A 27,324-nucleotide genomic window follows, 5' to 3' on the forward strand; every position below is an offset into this window, starting at 1 on the left:
TCCACGTTCTTTCCAATTAATTATTTATTAATCTGAAACACTGAAAGCGATGTTTAAATAAACTGAATTGAAACAAAGATTTCACTCTGCCCTCAACATATTTTGATTTAAATTATTTAATAATTTTTCATTGCAAAGTTCACACGTGATTCTGTTGAATTCTCTGATTGAAATAATTTTTGAAATTGAAGGGTATTATCGTTGGTTTTCTAACTAATAGAGTTTACAGCCCAAATTAGAAAATTATGGTTCTTCAGTATTCATTATGGAGTAAAAAGAATGCATAAAAGAATCGAATAACGAGCGATAAAATCGAAAATGTAAATATGTAATGGTGTTATCGATAGTTGCCTCCTATCTCGATATCGACCTTACCTTTACGTGAAGTACAGATTACTCCGTTCTCAATTTTGAGGTTATGACTAGAATCAGCTGGTTCAGGATAGTCTGTTGGCGACGAGATGCTATGAACAGGGTAAGGAACATTTGAGGTTTAATCTCCTCAAAAAATCAGCTCCACGAGGTCAGGTGTATGATGGATAGACGGACAGACACACGCAACTTGTTTCTTGTAAAATATATGCTACCCGAAGGAGACAAGACTCTTAATGAATTGTGTGGTTGCAAGAGAGTTTCTGCTAAAAATAACTGCCCACCTGTGCCACTGCAGCGTATCGAATTTATTACCAAGGTCAGATGTTTTAAGCAACCGGTGTGTAGGTATGAGAACGCTAATCGAAGTACAACGCGATACAAAATCGATACTCCCTTAGCTTCATACTTAATCTACGTGGATCAGACATTAAAATGTTCACAGAACTGCAATGATCAATGAAATTATTCTACTATCTAAAGGCTTACAGTTACGACTTGAAACAAAAATTTATAATGTAATTACAATATCTGATTAGTTTAATTCAAATGTCATTGCTTTGTTTACAATAAACACGGAAGATCTTTTAACAGTTTTAAAGCAAGAGACTTCTTGAGAAGCTGTTAGTCGCTCACGTAGTCAACTTTTTATGAAACCCCAAAGTTCATTACCGTGTACATACGATTCTGGACACTTCCCTGAGCCAGCTGAATCCAATTGACACTCTCAGAGCAGAGTTCGTGAGAATTAATAAAGCCGTTAATCTGTAAGTTTAATTATTTTTAATATATTTTTATCTCTGTCCTGGGATTACAATTAAATTAATAAGCTCTACGGACTATTTAATACATTGTAATGACTCCATCACCAGGGCGATGACTGATCAAGGATCTTTGAGAACAATTGGTAAACTTCTACGAGACCCTGAAGGCAGCCATCTTAGTGTAAGATTTTCTCACAGCTCTGGTAGTCAGCCACGACTATGTCATTGCTTTCCTCATGAATATAAACTTACCATTCGAGCTGACTTAACTACGTTGAAGTCCTCCACCTGCCTGCCCTTCGGTGGCATTCCTGTGCGTGCCAACTTGAGACGTGCGTGGTTCCGGAAGCACTACAGCGCCACACTAAACTACGGTAATTTATGGTAAACAAACAAGTTAAATATACGATAATTTATTTCTCCGGACAGAACAAGTGACATCATTATTCTTGCTTCGTTTAACGAGCCATTTTATTTCTCAGATACAACTTCGAATATTACGATGATTAATTAATAATAAGTTGGAATGGATATGGAAGGAAACGGTCGTGGCTTAATATAAGGAATATATTATCTCGGTATTTGCCTTGTGATACTGAGTAAAGCCATGAGGAGCCTCAATGGGGTATCCGGTCTCGAGACCAGGATATGAACTCCGGACCGACCTCAACAGGAACCACTGCCAGTCACTTAACCGCGGTGGCTGGTCGAATAATTAATATTCATATTTATGGCCTACGCCAGTGTATTCTTGCTAAGTCATTATATCCAAGTATTCTAATGTATACTTATTATTTATCTGGTAATGATATACAGAATTTAATAAAAATTAAAGATATATAGTAGTAATTCATTTAAAACCAACTGAAACTCATGTGAAAATGGACCAGTTTCGTAAACGTGATGATTATAAATGACACTGGTTAGCACTCCTGCTTCGTATTCATAAGGGTCGTGGTTCGATTCTGAACTCGGCTGTCGTGAGGATTTTATGTTTTACCTCAGTCATTCGAAGCAACCGAGGCCAACTTTAAAACAGTCGCCATATTCCATTCAGTCATCTGAACGGTTGAACCATGTGTTTGAGAAGCGTTCACAGTCATTCTGTCACGAAACTGTAAATGTCTTGAGCAGTTTAAATGCTGTCATTAAATAATCAAATGATCAATTAGTGAAATGTGTTATGAAGCAGCGAACACAAGGAATTTTAAATTAAGATACAGGAACAATCGTTAAATTTGGAGAATGTCTAGTGACTTGCAATAGGCTAAGGCAGTGGGATTCAACCTTTTTTGTTCGCGTACCCCCAGATATAATTTCTCTTCAACTTTGTACCCCCAAAGTTGTTGGTGTATAATTCAAGTTATACTTAGTATATAATCTACATCTAAAATAAATTAAATAAATTACATTACTGATTATTCAGTGTTTATCATAAAATATTTTATTTTTTTAAATTTCACGTACCCCCTAAGATGTCTTCGCGTACCCCCAGATATAATTTCTCTTCAATTTTGTGCCCCCAAAGTTGTTGGTGTATAATTCAAGTTATACTTAGTATATAATCTACATCTAAAATAAATTAAATAAATTACATTACTGATTTTTCAGTGTTATCATAAAATAATATCTTTTTTTAAAATTTCACGTACCCCCTGAGATGTCTTCGCTTACCCCCAGGTTGAATACCACTGGGCTAAGGCCATATTTACTTCAGGCAGGGACTCCTAACTGCTTTGCCATAATGTTCTTCATCGATATACAGATAATTCTAGTTATACGAGTTTTCGTATATCCTAGGTTTTATTTCAATGTTATGAGCGTCAGTATCCTATCGGAGGCCAAATTTTGAAGCCTATTACAAGCTTCGAATCTTCTCCAAGCACATGTGATCCAGATGATTAGCTCTGACGTGAATTTAACATCAAAATGGAGATTGTTATTCCCATTTTACGTTTACAGGTGCAGCAGATGGCTCTGCAGGAGACACGGCCATGACGGAGAGAATCCGCGAAATATGAGGCCCGCAGGATGCGCTGTGCCGATGCGCGGCGTCCTCATACTCCAGTGGCTCCTCCTGTGGCGACTGTCGCAAGCTGACCACCCGATTGTCACGATCAGCAGACAGTATAAGGGAGATATGTTCACCGCCGAGGGTAAGAACTTTCTGCTACTCGTGGTCCAACTCATTCTGTTTCACACTACGTTCGTTGGTGCTCACCTTTCTCTCACCATTCGTTCCCCTTCTCTGTCTTGCATGTCTTTAAAAAAATTTGATTTTCATTTTCTAACGTTTCTTTTTCTTGAGAGCTCTACGTACGAGTATTGTGCCATACGTCTTCTGAATGATGTTAAGCCGAATACAGTAGAGTCCCGTCTCATCCGACGTACCGTGTTGGAACGCTCCATTTTATGATCAGTCAAATCAACACGTGGCGGAAAGAATCACACTTCCCCCACCACGCACTTTTACTATTTTTATTTTCGAGATTTCTTTTATTTTATACCAGAATGTATTATCTTCGTAATTTAATACCGCATTTTCCAGGAAAAAAATATGCACATTTTAAAATTTGGTTTATGTCTTGCATTTGTTGACGTCTAAGAATCGATATGGCATCTATTTCTGAAAACTCATTTCTAAATCAAGGGTAAGTCTTATAATTGGCAGTGTCTTCAAATCGAGGGAGTACGATAATATAATAAATTTAGTTGATATATAGGATAAGTCCAAAGTAGCTGGACACCTTTGGAGAACTGTAACCGTGTTACCTGCAGCCAAAATGCGCTGATATCAGCTGATATCTGTAGAGCGTAACCTCGAGTTTCGTTTGTTTACTGTAATTCTTCACATTTCCGCTGAGAGCGCTAGTAAATTGTGGGAAACAAAATGGAGTCTTATAGTCGTTCGTAAAGTGCAAAAAGGCCGTCCTTCTTGTGTTGCAGGGTTGTCTTGCTCCAAGGAAGTGTGTGCGGGTAGCAGCAGTGGAACCGCAGGGGTCGCTGAGAAGAAGGACTGCGCATGTCAGTGCCTGCCTCACCTCCCCGTCTTCAGGGACGACCTACACATCTGCATCGATGACATTCACGGTAAGACACTGCAGTTCTCATTCGAGCTGTTCGGCACAAACGATTCAGAACGTATTTCTTGACGTTATTAATCATTATTCTTCTTATTTTGGTACCAGTCGTTGCATTTTCTTGAAATAAACACCAAATCATAGTAGAATTACGTCATTGTCATTTGTCTTTTTGCGAGAAGAATGTTTTAGGATCATTAAATGTTCCTTCGTGATGAGTAATTTGCCCCCTGTTTATCAAATTCATTAAGATGAAATTGTTTCTATTCCTATGTCGAAGTGGAGATTAAGATTAGATCTAGAAGCAAATGTTCTTTAAGGAATTTACCTTTTTTTTTAAATGTTTAAAACCGGCTTCTGCGTGTTTAAAATTTGTTTCGAGGTACGGTAGGACTTCGTGTTGACTGTATAATTGACTACTTCTTCCTCAGGAGTGCGTAGGTGTCGAGTTTCTGTTGTAGCACATAATTAGACCCAACTTCCAGTCTCAGGACGTGTTATCGCTGGGGGCTGTTGCTAACTGCACATGTGGGATGTGTCCCACTTGTTGATAATGGGTGCTGATCATGTAATTGGAATTATTGTAAGTTATACCACGTCGTAGAAGTCTTACAAAGATTCAGAGTTACAGAATCAGGCCATTTATTAAAGAGTAACATTTCAGACAGCGTAATCCTTAAAATATTAAGAAGACAGATGAATTTATCATCGTCATGACGTCATAGGAATCTCTCTCTGATATTTATACTTCAAAGCCATTTATATAATTTGACCTTGGAATTTGAAAATGTGTACACTTCCGTGGCCTTTCAATAATTTTCGACAAATTGATAAACTTCTATGAAACTTCTGTTTTAATACTTTCGATAATACCAATATGATGGCCATTGAAGCTTAGTAGATTTCCCATAAATGATGATCCCGAAATTTTTACAGCTTTTGTTAAAATTATATTTATGTTTAATGGAATCAGCAATGTGACAACATTGATGGCCAAAACTGACTAATCTCTTCAAGGAAAGATATAACATTTGCTATGAAACAGCGTTTATGCTTGTCATAATAGGTATATATCACACTAACCTAAAACTTTGAGGTTATGAACAATAATTTTCGAGTATAAATAAATTGTAGCATTATCTTTTAAAATTCCTGCGTAGTATTCAAAATCACCATCGACAGCCTCCCGTGAAATTAGGTCCACGAGTCGTACGTTCCTGTCAGTAAACACTTTGTTACTTTGTTTAACTTGGGCTCAGTGCAAAGTTACTTGATATAACCAGGAAATTCCAGCGCCGCGCCCTGTTTACGTCGTACAAGCGAACTTCTGTTACGATGTAGTCGGCTGCATTCGCGATGTTTCGGTGCTTACGGACAAGTGCACCAACCATACGGGAATGAGACAAAGCTTCATTGCAGACCGCTAATCACGTGTTACATGCAGGGATGAATAGAGCCATTATTCGAGGAAATGTTGTTGAATGCGCAACGCGTGATATGCAACGGCTACGCAGATTCTGCATGTTACAAACTGTTACCCTGTCAGTCTACTGTGCCGTAACTCACAACTGATTATATGTCTGCATACAGCTGCTTAGCAGTTTTAATATTTTCACTGTGGCTAGATTGATTCTTCGTTTATTTAACAACGCTTTTAATTACATGAAATAGATTATTATACTGTGCATTATAAACTATAGCCACGGTGGTCTAGCGGTTAGAACGCTGGCCTTGTAATCCTGGGGTCTCGGGTTCGAATTTATAACTTGTGTTGGGCAAGGCCGTGGTCTAGGCAACACGGAGTTTTCCTCCGTGGCATCCCAACAATTACTCCATTCACACACAGAAGAAGGCATTGGCAAACCACTTCTGGATCATCTGCCAAGAACGTCTGGTCGATGTTTACCAACGTTTCTGAGGTCATACTGCCTCCGTCATCAGGGCGATGAGTATGAAGATTTCTGTCTTCTGGGTTGTTGCACTGTGTAGTCTGGTCGATGTTTACCAACGTTTCACAGGTCATACTGCCTCCATCATCAGGGCGATGAGTATGAAGATTTCTGTCTTCTGGGTTATTGCGCTGTGTAGTCTGGTCGATGTTAACCAACGTTTCAGAGGTCATACTGTCTCCGTCATCAGAGTATGAAGATTTCTGTCTTCTGGGTTGTTGCGCTGTGTAGTCTGGTCGATGTTTACCAACGTTTCAGAGGTCATACTGCCTCCGTCATCAGAGTATGAAGATTTCCGTCTTCTGGGTTGTTGCGCTCTGCAGTCTGGTCGATGTTTACCAACGTTTCAGAGGTCCTACTGCCTCCATCATCAGGGCGATGAGTATGAAGATTTCCGTCTTCTGGGTTGTTGCGCTGTGTAGTCTGGTCGATGTTTACCAACGTTTCAGAGGTCATACTGCCTCCATCATCAGGGCGATGAGTACCAAGATTTCTGTCTTCTGGGTTGTTGCGCTGTGTAGTCTGGTCGATGTTTACCAACGTTTCGGAGGTCCTTGCTGTCTCCATCATCAAGGCTTCTCTTCTACCAGACTTACACACAACAATCCAGAAGACAACCATCGAGGGCCCTGCTAAGTTTATGTTACTTAGTTACTATATACACTTACTTTCGCGTACTACGATCTGGGCTGTTTTAAACTTACAAAATCTTCTTGTTCAATATGCGCAGGTTACATTACTGGTATTTAGTAAATACAGGAACGTACTTAGCCGCCAATAACAGCGTGTTGTCTTTAGCCCGGAAATGAGAGAAATGCCTGCTTCGAGGTACATGCCGATCACAAACACAACAGCCATAATCAACCTCAGATGCAAAGTACCGCCATAATCGTTAGTAAAACGACCACTGCATCGGAGAGACGATTATCGGTTTAGGACAAGGATCGCGTTGTGCCACGTTTATGGGTTTAAAAGCCGTGGCGATTTATTTAAACACTCTCAGCAGTGTAATGAAAGGTGATTATTGTCCGAACGTTTTTGTCGGTATATAGTGGGAGATGCTGCAGTTGAACTGTAATTTTAATATCTCGTAATAAAGGCGACAGTATGGTTGCGTCTTCATCTAGAGGCGGAAACAGTGACTTTTGATCTCGCATTAATTTCGCAAAAATGCTTCGAATTTTACAAAGATGACATTATACATTGAGCGATGATACGTTTAAAGCTGGTCACAGACCTAAAATGGCCGTGTTCTTACCCGTCGCTGTTGTGATAACCTCAAATATTACGAGTCTCGAAAATCAAGCAGCCTCTGGCTTCGGTTCCAGGTTTACACTGACCACACCCAGTAATTATTGACTTTAATTTTATAATTCGTAACGACTCATCATTTCTGCACTTACGAGGTGCGATCGGAAAGTTTCTAGACTGCGCGTATAAAAACCCGTACACTTATCTCAGGTATTAAATTCATCCATCACCCTCGAAGTAGTTCCCCTGGGAGTGAACACAACGATCCCAGCGCCGCTGCCAAGCCTGGAAGCATCCCTGGAAATCTTTCTTTGTCAGCCTGTCAAGCACCATCTGCGATTCTGCCTGAATCTCTTCTATCGTCTCAAATCTCCTTCCCTTTAGCTGAATTTTCATCTTTGGGAAGAGGAAGAAGTCACACGGAGCTTAGAAAGGAAGTTGGGGTCGGTTCTTGCAAGATCTTTGAGCTCCTGACAAACGAGAAGTCAAGTCGATTCTGCTTCTGGTCCTCAGACAGGATGCGTCGCATGTGGAGTTCTTCCTTTAGAATCAGCTGACAGGTCCCATAGCCTATCCCAACAATGTCGCACAAGTCGTTGATGGTACGACGTCGATCTTCGTAACATTTTCGGGCGTTGTGCTCGAAGATGGTCGTCCAGAACGCTCGTCATCATCGACAGAGGTTCGGCCATTTTTAAAACGTGAATGCCACACAAAAGTTTGTGCACGACCCATTGCGGACTCCCCGAATGCTTGCTTTAGCATTTCATAGGTTTCCGTAGCCGTTTTGGCGAGTCTTTGGCAAAATTTGATGCACACGCCATTCCGAAATCGCAGGAGGGTCGGTGTAATGCACTACCAAAACGCCCGTAACTAAGAAACAAATGCTAATTCGATGATGCTGGCTGGCACACTGATTCACTATGAATGTAGGCCGCACCCCCTAAAGGCAGAAGCTCGTACTACATCCGGTTCGCCCTCTATTGACACAGTCTGAAACTTTCCGATCGCACCTCGTATCCTCTCTTCTCTCGCTTTGCCTTAATTCTGTTTCAGCTCCTAGCGTCACTTTAAGGAACTGTTGAACCAAATTGTTTTATTTCTTACTTTTCCGTCCTGGTTTAATTATAAGTGTGTTCTAATTCCATAGGTTAGGGAGTTCGTAAAGGACGGGGCTATCCCAGAATTTAATTCAAAACCTAAATAAATTTAAAAATATTTCGCTCACGTTCGTTCTCAGAGCCTAGGATCGATCACATGTGCTTCCAGATACGAAGTATGACCGCGACAATAGAGCAAATCAGCATTAGAGGTATTTCACCGAAGAGTCTTGCGTTATTTATGTGATTTAACAAAGTTGAAACAATTGTGACACGAAGTAGGATTCGAGGTTATAACGGCGATGAGTCTGAAGATTGCTGTCTTCTGGGTTGTATCGCCGTGTAGTCTGGTAGACGTTTGCCAGCGTTTCGGAGGTCCTTGCTGCTTCCATAATCAGGGCCAGATTTGAGGTTTTCACAGCGGTGAGTCTGAAGATTGCTGTCTTCTGGGTTGTATCGCCGTGTAGTCTGGTAGACGTTTGCCAGCGTTTCGGAGGTCCTTGCTGCTTCCATCATCAGGGCGAGATTTGAGGTTTTCACAGCGGTGAGTCTTAAGATTGCTGTCTTCTGGGTTGTATCGCCGTGTAGTCTGGTAGACGTTTGCCAGCGTTTCGGAGGTCCTTGCTGCTTCCATCATCAGGGCGAGATTTGAGGTTTTCACAGCGGTGAGTCTTAAGATTGCTGTCTTCTGGGTTGTATCGCCGTGTAGTCTGGTAGACGTTTGCCAGCGTTTCGGAGGTCCTTGCTGCTTCCATCATCAGAGCGAGATTTGAAGTTTTCACAGCGGTGTCTGAAGTTTGCAGTCTTCTGGGTTGTATCGCCGTGTAGTCTGGTAGACGTTTGCCAGCGTTTCGGAGGTCTTTGCTGCTTCTATCGTCAGGGCGATAATAATTTCTACCAGACAGCCATATTCTACCCCACAGAATCTTCCATCGGTGTCTGTGTTCATCTGTGTATTACTGTAAATAGTCATGACTACTGGAGTGTGTGGTCATCCTTGTTGCAAGCCCCGGAGCCGTATTTTATGAGTACGTAGGGTCAGCACGTCCCTAGGTGTCTCTAGGTGCGTGGTTAACGCGGAGCCTGAGGGTCAACATTCCAATGAAGCATCTTAATTCGCTACACAAAGTCTCATGTTACCAAATAGAACAATACAATCACGTTCCGGCCTCACTGTCATTGAAATAAAACACGTGAACGCTGACAATACCGAGATGTACCTGCCACGGTTCAATGAGTTAAACCTTCGAACTCTGAGTCCGCGGAGTACAACCTCCATTATGTTCCACATCTACAAGCCACGTTATTTTAAACTCGTAGACAGCCATGGACCACTTAAAACGTTTGTTGTACGTTTAAATATATTGTTTATTCTTGCTCAATTTTATCAGTCAAATCACAATAAAATTTATTATTAAATGTTAAAATATTAAAATATTATTACAATTAACATTTAAATATTTAAAATATATTAAAATGATGCTCTCTATCGAATATTTCTTATATTATATATTGTTTATTTTTAAGTAAGAACCTTCAACGCGGTAACAGCTTGACCCAACAGCGTGTGTCGCTTCCTCTCACGGAATGAAGTCAGGTGAACGGTGTGGACATTGACTGCCCTGCTAATCCAAATGATTTCCTACTCCGAACTAGGAACTATCCGTTCACGGAAAAAGAACGAGTTATTCCCTCGCGAAATTTCTATCTCAGAGCCCAGTTTCTCACGGTTTCGGAACGAAATAGTTACTGAAGTGTTCTGTATGAAACTTTATTTCCCAGACAAATTATATTATTCACTAATTTGTACTTTAAAATATGGTATTTAATATATTTAATAAATTAACATAACGTCCGATTTAGACGTTCTCTCTCGTAATATTTACTTCGTTTATTTATTTTACTTGATAATTAATATTGAGACACGAGAGATGAAAACTGAATGAATAAAAAAATTTTCTACCAGTACATAATTTCCAGCAATGTTATTTACTGAAAATTTTCAATATAATTAGTTAATTTCAGTTAAAACTCTGGAACTGATGATAGATTACCTTCCCAACTCCTTTTCTTTTCGAAATTAACTTCGTACTACTCTTAACATTTCTCAAACCAAAGAGTTTCTACAAATTTTTATACTAAACTCGTTCTTCAAGAACTAACAGTCCCTAATGAGAATCAGCCAAGGGGAATATTGCAAAAAAATATTATCTAGTAAACTATAATTTTCAAATACAATTTCTTGCAAAGTTCTGTAAATTTTACTGATAATTACAAATCCTGGATTCGTGTGGAATGGAGAGACCATGGATCGACTCTGTGTGAATGATATCTCCTCGAACTGAAAAGAAATTTTGAAAAAAAAAATCTTTAAAATAAAATTTTTATACGTCAATATCAACATTTATGTCATGTCACTTGCTGGCTTGAAAACGCCGTAAGCTGTTTCTTTTAGATAATCGATAAATATTAATTTAACATATAATTTTAATTCGCTTGGTTGATTTGAAGCTGAAACATGAGGATAATCGTAGATAAACTCCCGATTATGGATTTACTTCATGTATTTTACTCGAGTAACACACAGCAAACGCATATGATCTTTGGATCTACGCAAAATTCCACTATTAAAATCTATTAACAAATACGGTTAGAACATCTTATTTGAGTAATAACTGTCTCGTTTTCAATATAAACCAAAATAAAAGATTTTGCTTACCAAATGTTCTTCTGCCTGAGCAGAACTGTAATCAAATACGACAAATACAACAGTATTTTAATGTTTGGTATTGAAACTGTCACGTAATTCAACAAATTCCTCGCAACGTTTCGAAATCAGTCACTTCCCATGGAAAATCTGGATGATTCCACGAACACAGACATTTTTTTATAACACGATCGTCTCTTAGCCTTCAGTGGGACTCGAAATTTCACTACAATGTCCCTAAATTCATACATACGAGGTGCGATCGGAAAGTTTCAAGACTGCGTCTATAAAAACCCGTACACTTATCTCAGGTATTAAATTCATTCATCACCCTCGAAGTAGTTCCCCTGGGAGTGAACACAACGATCCCAGCGCCGCTGCCAAGCCTGGAAGCATCCCTGGAAATCTTTCTTTGTCAGCCTGTCAAGCACCATCTGCGATTCTGCCTGAATCTCTTCTATCGTCTCAAATCTCCTTCCCTTCAGCTGAATTTTCATCTTTGGGAAGAGGAAGAAGTCACACGGCGAATAAGGAGGGTGCGGGATGACGGCCATGGTGTTTGAGGCCAAAAACTGCCGAACTTTGAGGGCGGTGTGCGCTGGCGCGTTGTCATGATGCGTCGCATGTGGAGTTCTTCCTTTAGAATCAGCTGACAGGTCCCATAGCCTATCCCAACAATGTCGCACAAGTCGTTGATGGTACGACGTCAATCTTCGTAACATTTTCGGGCGTTGTGCTCGAAGATGGTCGTCCAGAACGCTCGTCATCATCGACAGAGGTTCGGCCGGCCATTTTTAAAACGTGAATGCCACACAAAAGTTTGTGCACGACCCATTGCGGACTCCCCAAATGCTTGCTTTAGCATTTCATAGGTTTCCGTAGCCGTTTTGGCGAGTCTTTGGCAAAATTTGATGCACACGCCATTCCGAAATCGCAGGAGGGTCGGTGTAATGCACTACCAAAACGCCCGTAACTAAGAAACAAATGCTAATTCGATGATGCCGGCTGGCACACTGATTCACTATGAATGTAGGCCGCACCCCATAGCGGCAGAAGCTCGTACTACATCCGGTTCGCCCGCTATTGGCACAGTCTTGAAACTTTCCGATCGCACCTCGTACGTGTTACATCGTATGTTTAAGTTCCATTTTAATATTATCCTCGCGTCTGTTTGATATGTGATCTCTTTCCTCAAGGAATCTTAGCAGTGTCCTTACTTTATGTGTGCATTTAGGCGGTCCACTGCTCTCGTCTTGGCTTTATGGACCAGAAGCGAAATAGGACCAGTGATCGAGCAGCAAAGTCAGACCGAGACGCAGGCTAGCACTCAAGTGTTTATTCTTTAAGACTTTGAAAAGCCGACAGTGACATCTGAAATTGAAGGAAAGTAAATATTTAAGCTGTCTTATGCGGTTTCCAGCAAGAGCTGAATTTCCAATTTCTTATTCCGTGTTCTTTCAGATTTACGTTTCTTGTAGATGCAAATCGTTAGTTCTTTTAGTTTATTTAACGACACCTTCTCAGTTTATAAGATTTTTACTGCAACAAGAATTTGTGAATAAATTTAAGGATTTTTTTTAAAGAAATATGGCAAAAGTTCAAAACGAGCAAACTTTTTAATTAAGGTTTCCAATCTATACGTTAAATCTGCTTTTCTTAATGGAGTGGTCTTATTCTGACAAAGACCAAATTAGTCTAGAATAAATTTCAGATGTTTCTGGAATCAAATATCGTATGTCTAGAGGTCCAAGGATCGATTCCTTTTGTCTCATTACTGAAAAATAAACACGTTCCATAAGTATATTCGTATGTTGCAACACATGTAAGTGGATTTATACAAAATAAAAAAAATATTAAATACTTACTGATTTACGAACAACACACGTACACACACAAGATATCAGATTCCATAGAACTCAGCTCTTATTGATAAACTTGTAGTCGCTCAGCTAGTCATATAATTCCCTACCAAAAGTTCATTGTCATGTTTAACACATTCTACAGGTCCATTTTAATATTATCCCTTACAATATTGAAGGAACGCTGCATGACTTGTGTGCCTAGGCGTGTGTGTATTTTATCGCTGCTGGGGTAACATATTTAAATATCTAGGGTTTCAATGGTTTCTTTATGGTCAAAATTTGAATCAAAACAAAATATAAAAAAATAACAGGACTCATGTCGTTTATGGGAAACAGGCTATAGATAGGCTGTCTACACAGAGTAAAGGCATTGACTGATGTGAATTATGTCAAAATTGGACTGTTTCTACGGAGTAAAGCTGTCAAAGCATTAGCATAACCTAACCAGCTTTAGTAACGCCACGGTGGTCTAGCGGTTAGAACGCTGGCCTTGTAATCCTGGGGTCTCGGGTTCGATTCCCGGCGGTGCCCGAATTTATAACTTCTGTTGGGCAAGTCCGTCGTCTAGGCAACACGGAGTTTTCCTCCGTGGCATCCCAACAATTACTCCATTCACACACAGAAGAAGGCAATGGCAAACCACTTCTGGATCATATGCCAAGAACGTATATGAACAGGTCCCAGTCCGAGAAAAGGATGGAAGGATCCTGTTCATATGGACCTGTCGTCAGACAGAACACTAAATAATAATAAGATGAGGTGGTCTAGCGGTCAGAACGCTGGCCTCGTAATCCTGGGGTCTCGGGTTCGATTCCCGGCGGTGTCCGAATTTATAACTTGTGTTGGGCAAGGCCGTGGTCTAGGCAACACGGAGTTTTCCTCCGTGGCATCCCAACAATTACTCCATTCACACACAGAAGAAGGCAATGGCAAACCACTTCTGGATCATCTGCCAAGAACGTATATGAACAGGTCCCAGTCCGAGAAAAGGATGGAAGGATGCTGTTCATATGGACCTGTCCTCAGACAGAACACTAATAATAAAAATAATAACCAGCTTTAGTCTAGAGCCATTTTGGTCGCCCGTAAGTTTCAGGAATAAACTTTAATCATGTATTCATCTCTGACGAGGTGTTTGGCTTGATCTCGGGGTAAACATCTCTTTATTGGCTTATGGCGATTGGCTTTGGAAAGATCTGAATTTTGAAAGCCATTCATTCTCGGTCATGACTCTCTCTAAACAAGAAGTTTGTATCTGTAATAAATCAAGATCAATGTTTGATGCTGGGAGATCAATAATAGTTGAGTATTGACGTCTGATGTGGTTTTGAGTGCACCGTTCGACAGATATGCCCCCCCTTTTTTTTCAGAATTATTCCTAATCAGATGACGCATTAGCAATAAAATGCTATTAACATTTTTGTATTAATATACAACAGTGACTCAACGAATATTGCTCGTGACACGCAGAATGTTATATCCTGGATACACAAATTGCATTACAGATTGACGTGTTTCAAGTCATGCGCGTAATTATGTACGCTCATTACTATAACGAATTTTACTTACGTTGTATTAGCGACTATTAGGGGTTACAAAAGGAAGAGGTATTTGAAGACGCTTGAGGCTTCGTGTGAATTCTGATAGGTGGAGGTGTTTAATTGTCTGCATGTTGTGTGAGGCTTGACTGGAAACCATGAAGACGAAACTGATAAATAAATCAATTAATCGGTTTCAGACACTGAAGACATTCTCAGATTTTCCTCTACATCGATCATGAACATCTTCCATTCAGATTATGTCACGTGATGTGTTTCGACTTCGTGTCAGAAGTTTACCCACCCCCAGGCTTGTTCCTACGGTCTATTTCACTATTTTGAGGTTTTAAATTTCTTAGGTTGGTATTTTTGTAAAAAAAATATTGCAGTTTATTCGATGATTTATTCTTATTAAACGTAAGTCTTAATTTGATTTAAAGCTATAGGAGTTTTTCCCATTAAAAATACTGAGATCGGAGGTGCTCTGTTATGGCGAATTGTAGGATTACATGACAAGAATTTCGCAGAGGAACCCCCCACAAAGATTACTTTTCCACTGTACATAATTCCAACTCAACAAATCTTTTGTTGTTAATAATATATCGTTTAGGAAATGTAACTTTATAATCTGTAAATTAAATGTAGTTTCGTATTCTGACCGTCTCATAGGGTCTCGCACTGTTCTGCATTGCCTGAGTAATTTGTTATCATCATAAACATAATTTATTTTGAGTTTTTATCCTCAACGATTTATCAAATACTTTGCATTCGTCAGATACTGGTAAAATAAATGACAGTGCATCAGCTGTTTGTAGATTTCAAGACAGAATACGGAGGGACATATTATGCATTATTCATTGAATTCGGTTTACCTGTAAAACCAGTTAGGTTAATTAAAATATGTTTAAACGAAACACATTTAAAAACCGTTTAGATAAACATTTGTCTGATGCCTTGCCTTTTAAGAATGGTCTGAAACAAGGAGATGCTTTATCGTCATTGCTTTTTAACTTTGCGTTTGAATACGCTATTAGGAGAGGTGAAGAAAACCACGAGGGAGGGACTGGAATCGAATGGTCTCTGCTGATAGTTTATTGGTTGAAAGTTTAAACGAATGGCATGTGGTAGGGAGGTTGCTCGAAACGTAAATGCAGAAAAAACTAAGTGGACTGCATTTCTCGTATTAAGGAGGGTAATAAATCCTTTGAAAATTTTGTAGCGTTCAAATATCTGGGAAAGACGGTAACATACAAACTGTATTATTATTATTTAGTGTTCTGTCTGACGACAGGTCCATATGAACAGGATCCTTCCATCCTTTTCTCGGACTGGGACCTGTTCATATACGTTCTTGGCAGATGCTCCAGAAGTGGTTTGCCATTGCCTTCTTCTGTGTGTGAATGGAGTAATTGTTGGGATGCCACGGAGGAAAACTCCGTGTTGCCTAGACCACGGCCTTGTCCAACACAAGTTATAAATTCGGGCACGGCCGGGAATCGAACCCGAAACCCCAGGATTACAAGGCCAGCGTTCTAACCGCTAGACCACCTCATCTTATTATTATTTAGTGTTCTGTCTGACGACAGGTCCATATGAACAGGATCCTTCCATCCTTTTCTCGGACTGGGACCTGTTCATATACGTTCTTGGCAGATGATCCAGAAGTGGTTTGCCATTGCCTTCTTCTGTGTGTGAATGGAGTAATTGTTGGGATGCCACGGAGGAAAACTCCGTGTTGCCTAGACCACGGCCTTGCCCAACACAAGTTATAAATTCGGGCACCGCCGGGAATCGAACCCAAGACCCCAGGATTACAAGGCCAGCGTTCTAACCGCTAGACCACCGTGGCTATATACAAAGTGTATCCATACGTAAGTTCAGAGCGCAGTTTAGAATCTTTGGTGTTCCCACCTCCTATCTAAAAATTTTAAGAATAAAATATACTAAATTATAATTTCACCTGTGGTTTTGTATAGGTCTGTCTTGTTAAGGGCAGAACACAATTTGAAAATACTGTATTTAAGAACAGGCCTAGAATATTTGGGCCTAGGGAGAATGAAATTACTGGAGTCTGCAGAAAAGTGTATAATTATTAATTTAATAATTTGTACTCCTCGCCAGATATTTTTAGAATGATCAGGAAGGAACCGTATGTAGCACGCATAGGGAAATGAGAAATGCGTACAAAATTTTGGTTGGTAAAACTAAATGAGACTACCACGAAGATGTAGACTTAAAAGGAAGGGTAATATTAAAATGGATATTGATCACATAATGTCCATACGTGATAGAAAATGTCTTGGCTACCTGAGCTACTATCAGCGTTTCGAAAAGGACTATGCTCTATGGAGTTGGTTAGTCATGTCCTGAATTCGTACTATCGCTATGTTAGTAAATGTTGACGTACAAACAGTTTTTGTGTTAATAAATTATCTTCGTAAACGTTTTGCCTAATTTTGTGGAAATCGAGATAGACTTTTGCTGATGTCGTAAACTTGGTGTTCCCTTCTTAAGGAATGAAAGTAGGATGATTATAACAATAAGCGTCCACATTCCAGCACAGATCGCCATATTTTTTTAGACCTAAATTCGTGCGCTGTAATTTCGACATCGAATATGAAATGAGATTGTTTATTTTAACCGTCTAATCACAATAAAATATTTTATTAAATATTAAAATATTATTAAGATAGTGTAATTGCGTCATATTGTGAATATTATATCAATTATTTATTTTAATCAGTCTGATTACAATATAATTTTATTTAAAATTTCTTATAATTAAGATAATAAAATGTCATTCATGTTCCTTATCGATCAATCGATCAATCGATAAGGAACATGAATGATATTTTATTATCTTAATTATAAGAAATTTTAAATAAAATTATATTGTGATCAGACGGATTAAAATAAATAATTGATAAAATATTATTACTATAATTAACATTTAATATTTAAAATATATTAAAATATATATTAAAATGATGCTCTTTCTATCGAAATGTTCGATTTACAATTAGAGCATCATCTTTTTCACGACATGTTTCGGTTTTCAATGAACCATCTTCAGGTGTATAATCGATATAAATTCAAATGTAATATTTTAAATGCAATCCTTCGTCAGATGTCCATTAAATATCAGAAAGTTATCCTCTTCTAGATCAATTGTAATTTGTTATCACATTCAATGTTGTTAAATATTTTAAATATTAAATGTTAATTGTAGTAATAATATTTTAATATTTAATAAAATATTTTATTGTGATTAGACGGTTAAAATTAAACAATTATAATCATCACAATATGACGCAACATTATCATCTCATGAAATGAGATGTTATATTTAGTGTAAAAATTTCCAGTTGTTGTGACAAACTCTTGTCCGGATTGAAGTGATCGACCTGACAGGACACAACAGTAAATTGATCAAACTGGTTTTACCTTGTTAATTGAATGAATGACCGAGTGAGATTACACAGTCGTACCAACTCTTGACTTGAATTCGGGAGTTTCCCGTTAGAATTTCGGGTGAACCCGCTCGACCACACGTCACAGTAAACCTTTGTGACTGAAGAACGATCTCCAACACACACTCCAGCCATTTATTTTTGTAACAACGCAGTTAAAACCAAGTGAGTAATCCGACGGAATAGAAAATCTTATAGTCGTTTAGCAGGTCAATAGATTCAGCTTTTTCTATGCAACTCGAAAGTTCATTATCGCGTCATACCGTCACATATTACGAGGTGCGATCGGAAAGTTTCAAGACTGTCTCAATAGCGGGCGAACCGGATGTAGTACGAGCTTATGCCGCTAGGGGGTGCGGCCTACATTCATAGTGAATCAGTGTGCCAGCCGGAATCATCGAATTAGCATTTGTTTCTTAGTTACGGGCGTTTTGGTAGTGCATTACACCGACCCTCCTGCGATTTCGGAATGGCGTGTGCATCAAATTTTGCCAAAGACTCGCCAAAACGGCTACGGAAACCTATGAAATGCTAAAGCAAGCATTTGGGGAGTCCGCAATGGGTCGTGCAGAAACTTTTGTGTGGCATTCACGTTTTAAAAATGGCCGAACCTCTGTCGATGATGACGAGCGTTCTGGACCACCATCTTCGAGCACAACGCCCGAAAATGTTACGAAGATCGACGTCGTACCATCAACGACTTGTGCGACATTGTTGGGATAGGCTATGGGACCTGTCAGCTGATTCTAAAGGAAGAACTCCACATGCGACGCATCCTGTCTGAGGACCAGAAGCAGAATCGACTTGACTTCTCGTTTGTCAGGAGCTCAAAGATCTTGCAAGAACCGACCCCAACTTCCTTTCTAAGCTCCGTGTGACTTCTTCCTCTTCCCAAAGATGAAAATTCAGCTAAAGGGAAGGAGATTTGAGACGATAGAAGAGATTCAGGCAGAATCGCAGATGGTGCTTGACAGGCTGACAAAGAAAGATTTCCAGGGATGCTTCCAGGCTTGGCAGCGGCGCTGGGATCGTTGTGTTCACTCCCAGGGGAACTACTTCGAGGGTGATGGATGAATTTAATACCTGAGATAAGTGTACGGGTTTTTATACGCGCAGTCTTGAAACTTTCCGATCGCACCTCGTACTCTTACGTCTTCCGAGTGGTATCCTCCCTTACAGTTTCCCGACCAAAATCCTCTTTAATCTGCTCATCTCTCACCTCATTTTCCTTGGTGAGGGATGTGGAAGGAAGCGGTCCGAGCTTTTTCATGAGAATTTACGGTGTCCGGCGGAGATTAAATCCAGTGTCTCCCGAATTTGAGATGGATATTTTCTGCTGTGCTAATCTGTTCGATTTTTGTACGCAAATAAAAGCAGGCGTGGGAGAAATGGCTATTATCGGGGTCAGTGAAATGCACTTGCTTCAGGATGTGCATTGAGGACATGTTTGTGACACGGGTTCAAGTGTCGTATGGTCATAGTTGTAATTAATCATTTCTGTTGTGACATCCAGCGAAGGTCAGGTGTAACTGACCGCTGGCTACACGGATACAAACCATGTCTGCATAAATATATAAGTGGTACACGCACATATTAACGCGGTGATTATAATATTAATGGTGATGTCAGGGGAATTAATGGTCAAACCGACTTCCACATAGTTTAATGGTCAAATACTGAAGGGTCACGAGGTCGAAGTCCATCTAGCGAGTTCTTATAAGCATTCCAATGAATAAACACCTCTTGGCAACATTTTAAGGAATTGCGAGTGGTCACGTAGCGAGGTTTGAAGGCCAAGTGTTGACCACTTTATTCTAAATGTCGTTTCACCGCTGAGTGTCTAGTCCCGAGTATCCCAGTTCATGACCTTTCTAGGACGCAGTTTAAAAAAAAGTTATCTAACGCTTTCACGATATTTTATGAAAGCAAGGTTAATAAAGGTAGTATATTTGCGTCATATTGTGAATTAATTTAATATTTTCCGTCAAATCACAATTTTAATAAGATAAACTGCATAACATTGTAAATGATTGTAATTCGAGTTTTAAATTTTACCAATCTAATTTATACCTGAGGACGGTTAAATATAACCGAAACATGTCGTAAGAGACGTTCCAATTTGTAAATCGATCATTCGATGCGTAACGTGAAATGATATTTGCACAAGATTATGGTTTTTATGCTCGAAGTGCATAGCTAGAAATCGTTATGGGCTGGAGGTGGTCGAAGTCCAACTGGATTTGGATTAAATTTGATTTAGAAGTTATGCTATTCTACAAGCGGTGATAACAAAATGAGGGACGAGGAAATTCGTGAGGCGGACATTGAGGTGCTGCGATCTGGTAGCCGAAGAAGGAAGTTTCGAACAAGGCGGATTTATTAACTTTGCACGTTGCAAAGAACGCCTGAGGATATCATGTGTATTCCGGTAAGAAATATGCTGCCTGGTCTTACCTCAGAGGGCTGAAATATTTTAGAATGGAGACATTTTCATAATTTATATTTTTAAGAAGACGCCAGTAATGTGATAAGCTAAATATGTTGATTGGCGGGACATGTAGAGCGCGGGAAAGTTGAGAAATACATACACACAGTTAAGTTGGAAAACGTTAAGGAAAGAGATCACTTGGCAGATCGAGGTGAAACTGGAGGATAATATTAAAACTGGCCTTGTAATCCTCGGGGTCTCGGGTTCGATATCCGGTGGTGCCCGAATTTTTAACTTGTGTTGGGCAAGGCCGTGGTCTAGGCAACACGGAGTTTTCCTCCGTGGCATCCCAACAATTACTCCATTCACACACAGAAGAAGGCAATGGCAAACCACTTCTGGATCATCTGCCAAGAACGTATATGAACAGGTCCCAGTCCGAGAAGAGAAAAGGATGGAAGGATCCTGTTCATATGGACCTGTCGTCAGACAGAACACTAAATAAAAAATAAATAAAATAATGTAGAATATAGGAATAGGCTGCTCTGAAAATGTTAACGAAATTTGAGTTTCATAAAATAAATGAAATGTCTTGACGAGTTGAGCAGTTGCTGGTTTCTTAATAAGAAGTTTCGTTCACAAAATGATTTAACGCTAATTAAATCAACAGCTACCTTTTCAAAGGCACAAAACTTTTATCGACTGCGTGTTATGTTCGAAACAGTTCTTCTGTAAGGCTTACAAGTCTAATCAACATTTTAATCGGAAAACCCTTAGGTTGTATTTATTTTTATTTATTTATAATTTTTTATTTTTTAACGACGAATTTCAGTCGCTCAGACTATGTAGCGTCGAATGAGAGGACGAGGAAGGAAGCGGTCATGGCCTTACTTAAGGCCTGGCGGGACTGAGGGAAACCACGAAGGAACCAAGTCAGGATAGCCGGGATTTGAACCAGTGACTTCCCGAATACGAAGCAGATGTGTTAATCGCTCTACCACGACGTTTCGGTGACACAGGTACAGATGGGAGGATAATATTAATATGGATTTTAAAATAAATAGGTCCCGAAGTTGCGTACTGGATTGAATTGGCTACGTATACTGTCCTTAGGAACATGGTAATGAACCTATGGTCATGAAAGGCGGGAAAGTTTTTATTACCTGGTCCATTATCTTCCTCTCACAAAAAAAAAAATATTTTGCTTTGTGGAGTTCTTGACTGGTTCGTTAATTAGTGGTCCAGGTAGCCGGTTTTATAAGACGATATTGGTCTTCCGGGTTGCAGCGTCGGGTGGACTTGTAGATGTTACGAACATTTTGGACTAGCATACTGCTCCAGTCTTCAGATCTGACGATGGAGGCAGTATGTTCTTCTGCAATGTTAATATATACCTATCAGTTTGGTAATTCGGCGTTACTTCTCGAAAACCAGCTTCTTCACCACCGCGAACATCTCAGATCTCTTACATGTGCTTTTAAAGATGGCTGTCATCTGGGTTGTTACGCCGTGTAGTCTGGTCGATGTTAACCAACGTTTCAGAGGTCATACTGCCTCCATCATCAGGGCGATGAGTATGAAGATTTCTGTCATCTGGGTTGTTACGCCGTGTAGTCTGGTCGATGTTAACCAACGTTTCAGAGGTCATACTGCCTCCATCATCAGGGCGATGAGTATGAAGATTTCTGTCTTCTGGGTTGTTACGCCGTGTAGTCTGGTCGATGTTAACCAACGTTTCGGAGGTCATACTGCCTCCGTCATCAGAGTATGAAGATTTCTGTCTTCTGGGTTGTTGCGCTGTGTAGTCTGGTCGATGTTAACCAACGTTTCAGAGGTCATACTGCCTCCGTCATCAGGGCGATAAAGATTTCCGTCTTCTGGGTTGTTACGCCGTGTAGTCTGGTCGATGTTAACCAACGTTTCGGAGGTCATACTGCCTCCATCATCAGGGCGATGAGTATGAAAATTTCTGTCTTCTGGGTTGTTGCGCTGTGTAGTCTGGTCGATGTTTACCAACGTTTCAGAGGTCATACTGCCTCCATCATCAGGGCGATGAGTATGAAGATTTCTGTCTTCTGGGTTGTTGCCCTGTGTAGTCTGGTCGATGTTAACCAACGTTTCGGAGGTCATACTGCCTCCGTCATCAGAGTATGAAGATTTCTGTCTTCTGGGTTGTTGCGACGTGTAGTCTGGTCGATGTTTACCGACGTTTCAGAGGTCATACTGCCTCCGTTGTCAGGGCGATATCGCCCTGATGACGGAGGCAGTATGACCTCTGAAACGTTGGTTAACATCGACCAGACTACACAGCGCAACAACCCAGAAGACAGCCATCTTCATATACTTTATATAACACAAGCTAATGAGACATTTCGAAGAATTTTATAGGACGCTTCATTAATATAAGGTGAAACAGATGTTTTATGGCGTTAACCAAACGCATCAGGAAATGTTAGACCGAGAAAGAAAGCAGGAAAACAGAATAAAAGAGCGAATTTAAACATGTTTTCGTTTGAAGTCTTTCATTTGTTCTCACAGACGTTTGAAAATATGTACTTTATGGACTGGCTTTCTCTGACATGACAGAGAGACTGTGATGTGTGTTGAGCGTGCGTTACCAGGGGGTGTTTGTGTATATTCAGGTGCTGGGTTGTGATTATAAATTCCAGGTACAATAGTCTGAGAATAATCGTATTTCGCCAGTTTCAGGTTTGTGCCATTAACATTGTAAAATACGAATGCAAACGTGTCTATGTTTATAACGACGCTAAAAGATTTTGGCTGACTACAAACAATATTACAGTACACACTGGTCATTGTGAAACCTTAGCTTCATTTCCTTATCGTTCTATTGTTATTTATATTTCCGTGATGGAGCCTTGACAAAGCCTTCATGGAGCTCGTGTGGCTGAACTTCGACATCACGCTGATTCTCGTCTCTGTATCTCTTGAAAATCAGATTATTGTTGGAATATAGAAATAAAATGAATTGTATTCTCATGAATTCTTTGTATTCGGTCTTTAAATTGAACGCACGTACAATCCCTAATGAGGATTTAACGTCCTTCTTAGAAGATTATGATGACTTGGTATCGAAGTTGATCCTCTGTAAATAAAAATAATCTACTTGAAATTCAATCAGAACTTTATAAAATTTCTAAGAATTGTTCATAGTACAGAACTGTGCAATAATTTCAAGGCACAACACCCGCAGACGTATCTCAGTGATGTAACATAAACTCAATTTGAAGCATTTTCCATACGGAATAATTGCGAAGTGTTGTATCATCGTTTCGGAGGTCATACTGCCTCCGTTATCAGGGCGATGAAGATTTCTGTCTTCTGGGTTGTTGCGCTGTGTAGCCTGGTCGATGTTTACCAACGTTTCAGAGGTCATACTGCCTCCGTCATCAGGGCGATGAAGATTTCTGTCTTCTGGGTTGTTGCGCTGTGTAGTCTGGTCGATGTTTACCAACGTTTCAGAGGTCATACTGCCTCCGTCATCAGGGCGATGATTATGAAGATTTCTGTCTGCTGGGTTGTTGCGCTGTGTAGTCTGGTCGATGTTTACCAACGTTTCGGAGGTCATACTGCCTCCGTCATCAGGGCGATGAAGATTTCTGTCTTCTGGGTTGTTGCGCTGTGTAGTCTGGTCGATGTTTACCAACGTTTCAGAGGTCATACTGCCTCCGTCATCAGGGCGATGATTATGAAGATTTCTGTCTTCTGGGTTGTTGCGCTGTGTAGTCTGGTCGATGTTTACCAACGTTTCGGAGGTCATACTGCCTCCGTCATCAGGGCGATGATTATGAAGATTTCTGTCTGCTGGGTTGTTGCGCTGTGTAGTCTGGTCGATGTTTACCAACGTTTCGGAGGTCATACTGCCTCCGTCATCAGGGCGATGAAGATTTCTGTCTTCTGGGTTGTTGCCCTGTGTAGTCTGGTCGATGTTTACCAACATTTCAGAGGTCATACTGCCTCCATCATCAGGGCGATGAAGATTTCTGTCTTCTGGGTTGTTGCACTGTGTAGTCTGGTCGATGTTTACCAACGTTTCAGAGGTCATACTGCCTCCATCATCAGGGCGATGAAGATTTCTGTCTTCTAGGTTGTTGCACTGTGTAGTCTGGTCGATGTTTACCAACGTTTCAGATGTCCTTGCTGTCTCCATCATCAGGGCGATTGTCCTGATGATGGAGACATCACTGCACAATAATCCAGAAGACAGCCATATTCAAGCTGTATGTTGTATCAGAAGATCTTGCTAAAGACTACTCAAAAAATATATTTTTACTGTAGTCTACTGTACATAATTATTTTTCAGACTCACTGCCGTGAAAATCTCAAATCCAACAGAGAACTTACTTAAGGAAACATAAAGAAAATATATATGTAAAGTAAGCTTGTTTTAAATTATGTTAATGTTCGTCAGTATTTCTCAACCGGTTCTTGCATATCGCCTTATTCCTGTGCCAAAATTTTAGTTGGTACCATATTTAGAACTGCACTGCCATGTAGAGAAATATAACATTATTATGTGCATCTGTTTTTATCACCTTAAACAGCGAGGCCAAACTAGTGGCCCGTAGGCCACTTCCCGCCCGAGGCAGCTTGATTTAATGAATTATTTAAGGAAATCTGATTCTCATCTCGTCTGCTGCTTTATGAATAAGTACCACACGTATTGACATTAAAACTCTACAGTAAAATGTAGGTTTTGCAGGTATGAATTATGTCAGATACAAGACGTTTCAGAATTTTTTTTAAAAAAATATGCAACTCTATATTCAAATCTAAAACTTCTTGACGATGGTGAAGAGTGAATTGAATAAAAATTTCCTTGGATATTATCCATCGTCTAGTAAATATAAAACGTAAAACGACGTTTCGGAGATGGGACTCTATCTCCGTCTTCAGGTTCCTACACAGTTGGTCCCACTAGATAGAGCTAATCCCTATCTCCGGATATCTATCTAGTGGGCCCAACTGTGTAGGAACCTGAAGACGGAGATAGAGTCCCATCTCCGAAACGTCGTTTTACGTTTTATATTTACTAGACGATGGATAATATCCAAGTAAGTTTTTGTTCAGTAATTAAGTGACCCAGAGCGATGTGTGTCAGAGGAATTGAGGTTCGGCCCTCGTAAAAACGACACAGAAGCCGTGAGAGATGGCAGACAATTAATTACCCTTTACTAACCACAGCCGTCCAGAGAAGTAACGAGAAGATTGCCAGATAATTTTCACCATTCCTGCTTTAATCAAATGAGCGACAGGTGATAAAGTTATGTTCTGCCACGTGTCTTGTACGACCCTGTTCTGTTTTGACAGCGGGCGAAACCAAGTTTCGTTAGCACCACAGCCCCAGAGTGGACTTGATTTAGATCTCGAAGGTAAGACGTCTTGTCCATGATTGCAAGTTTGAAGCGTTCATATCCCTGACACGCGTATCTAATCACGAAGCTGACGAGGGCAATCAGTGTTCATCCTTTGTGTTCTGGACGAAGTGCGCAAACGTGGCTTAATAATTTTGGTTCTAAATTACGAGGTGCGATCGGAAAGTTTCAAGACTGCGCGTATAAAAACCCGCACACTTATCTCAGGTATTAAATTCATCCATCACCTTCGAAGTACTTCCCCTGGGAGTGAACACAACGATCCCAGCGCCGCTGCCAAGCCTGGAAGCATCCCTGGAAATCTTTCTTTGTCAGCCTTTCAAGCACCATCTGCGATTCTGCCTGAATCTCTTCTATCGTCTCAAATCTCCTTCCTTTTAGCTGAATTTTCATCTTTGGGAAGAGGAAGAAGTCACACGGCGAATAAGGAGGGTGCGGGATGACGGCCATGGTGTTTGAGGCCAAAACCTGCCGAACTTTGAGGGCGGTGTGCGCTGGCGCGTTGTCATGATGCGTCGCATGTGGAGTTCTTCCTTTAGAATCAGCTGACAGGTCCCATAGCCTATCCCAACAATGTCGCACAAGTCGTTGATGGTACGACGTCGATCTTCGTAACATTTTCGGGCGTTGTGCTCGAAGATGGTCGTCCAGAACGTTCGTCATCATCGACAGAGGTTCGGCCATTTTCAAAAAGGTGAATGCCACACAAAAGTTTGTGCACGACCCATTGCGGACTCCCCAAATGCTTGCTTTAGCATTTCATAGGTTTCCGTAGCCGTTTTGGCGAGTCTTTGGCAAGAGATTCAGGCAGAATCACAGATGGTGCTTGACAGGCTGACAAAGAAAGATTTCCAGGGATGCTTCCAGGCTTGGCAGCGGCGCTGGGATCGTTGTGTTCACTCCCAGGGGAACTACTTCGAGGGTGATGGATGAATTTAATACCTGAGATAAGTGTACGGGTTTTTATACGCGCAGTCTTGAAACTTTCCGATCGCACCTCGTATTTCTTTAACATCGTTCAACAACAAAAGAGAATGTGATCCGCGAAATGGCCACGATTTCTCTCATATAATTCGTGTCGGTCGCTGAAAGTCCGGTCAGAGTATTGAGCCTTGGGGTTGGCTATAATTGCGATCAGTTCTGTGAATTCGTGAAAGGAGAGAAATCTACTGCTCCCTTGACCATCCTAGTTTTAAACAAGCACGCAGTAGTGTTTAATAATTCTGTACCACGTGTCTATCACGATGAAACTGATAGAATAGCAAAGTATATATGGAGACCTGAATGCGTTTTGTGGGTCGCGTGTGGTTTCCTATAGCAACGAGATGCAGCTTTCTTAAAGGAAGATTGGCTCTGTGGTGTCTCATAACACATGGGATGATACGTCTTCTGAAAATAACACAAGAC

General features: G+C 40.3%; 1 protein-coding gene across 2 annotated transcripts in view; it reads left to right on the forward strand.

The window, feature by feature from the left end:
- Positions 1 to 27,324, forward strand: part of sha (shavenoid) — a 170,122-nt gene that overhangs the window by 111,864 nt on the left and 30,934 nt on the right. For both annotated transcript variants that reach the window (XM_022078874.2, XM_022078873.2), the window contains exons 3-4: positions 3,099 to 3,292; positions 4,083 to 4,226. In XM_022078874.2, coding sequence (XP_021934566.2) covers positions 3,154 to 3,292; positions 4,083 to 4,226 — 283 coding nt within the window. In that variant the 5' untranslated portion in view covers positions 3,099 to 3,153. The remainder of the gene's footprint in view (positions 1 to 3,098; positions 3,293 to 4,082; positions 4,227 to 27,324) is intronic.

Source organism: Zootermopsis nevadensis, unplaced genomic scaffold, assembly GCF_977971745.1.
Source record: "Zootermopsis nevadensis isolate Lab colony 2312 unplaced genomic scaffold, Znev_1.0 Znev_ptg000016l, whole genome shotgun sequence".
NCBI lineage: Eukaryota > Metazoa > Arthropoda > Insecta > Blattodea > Termopsidae > Zootermopsis > Zootermopsis nevadensis.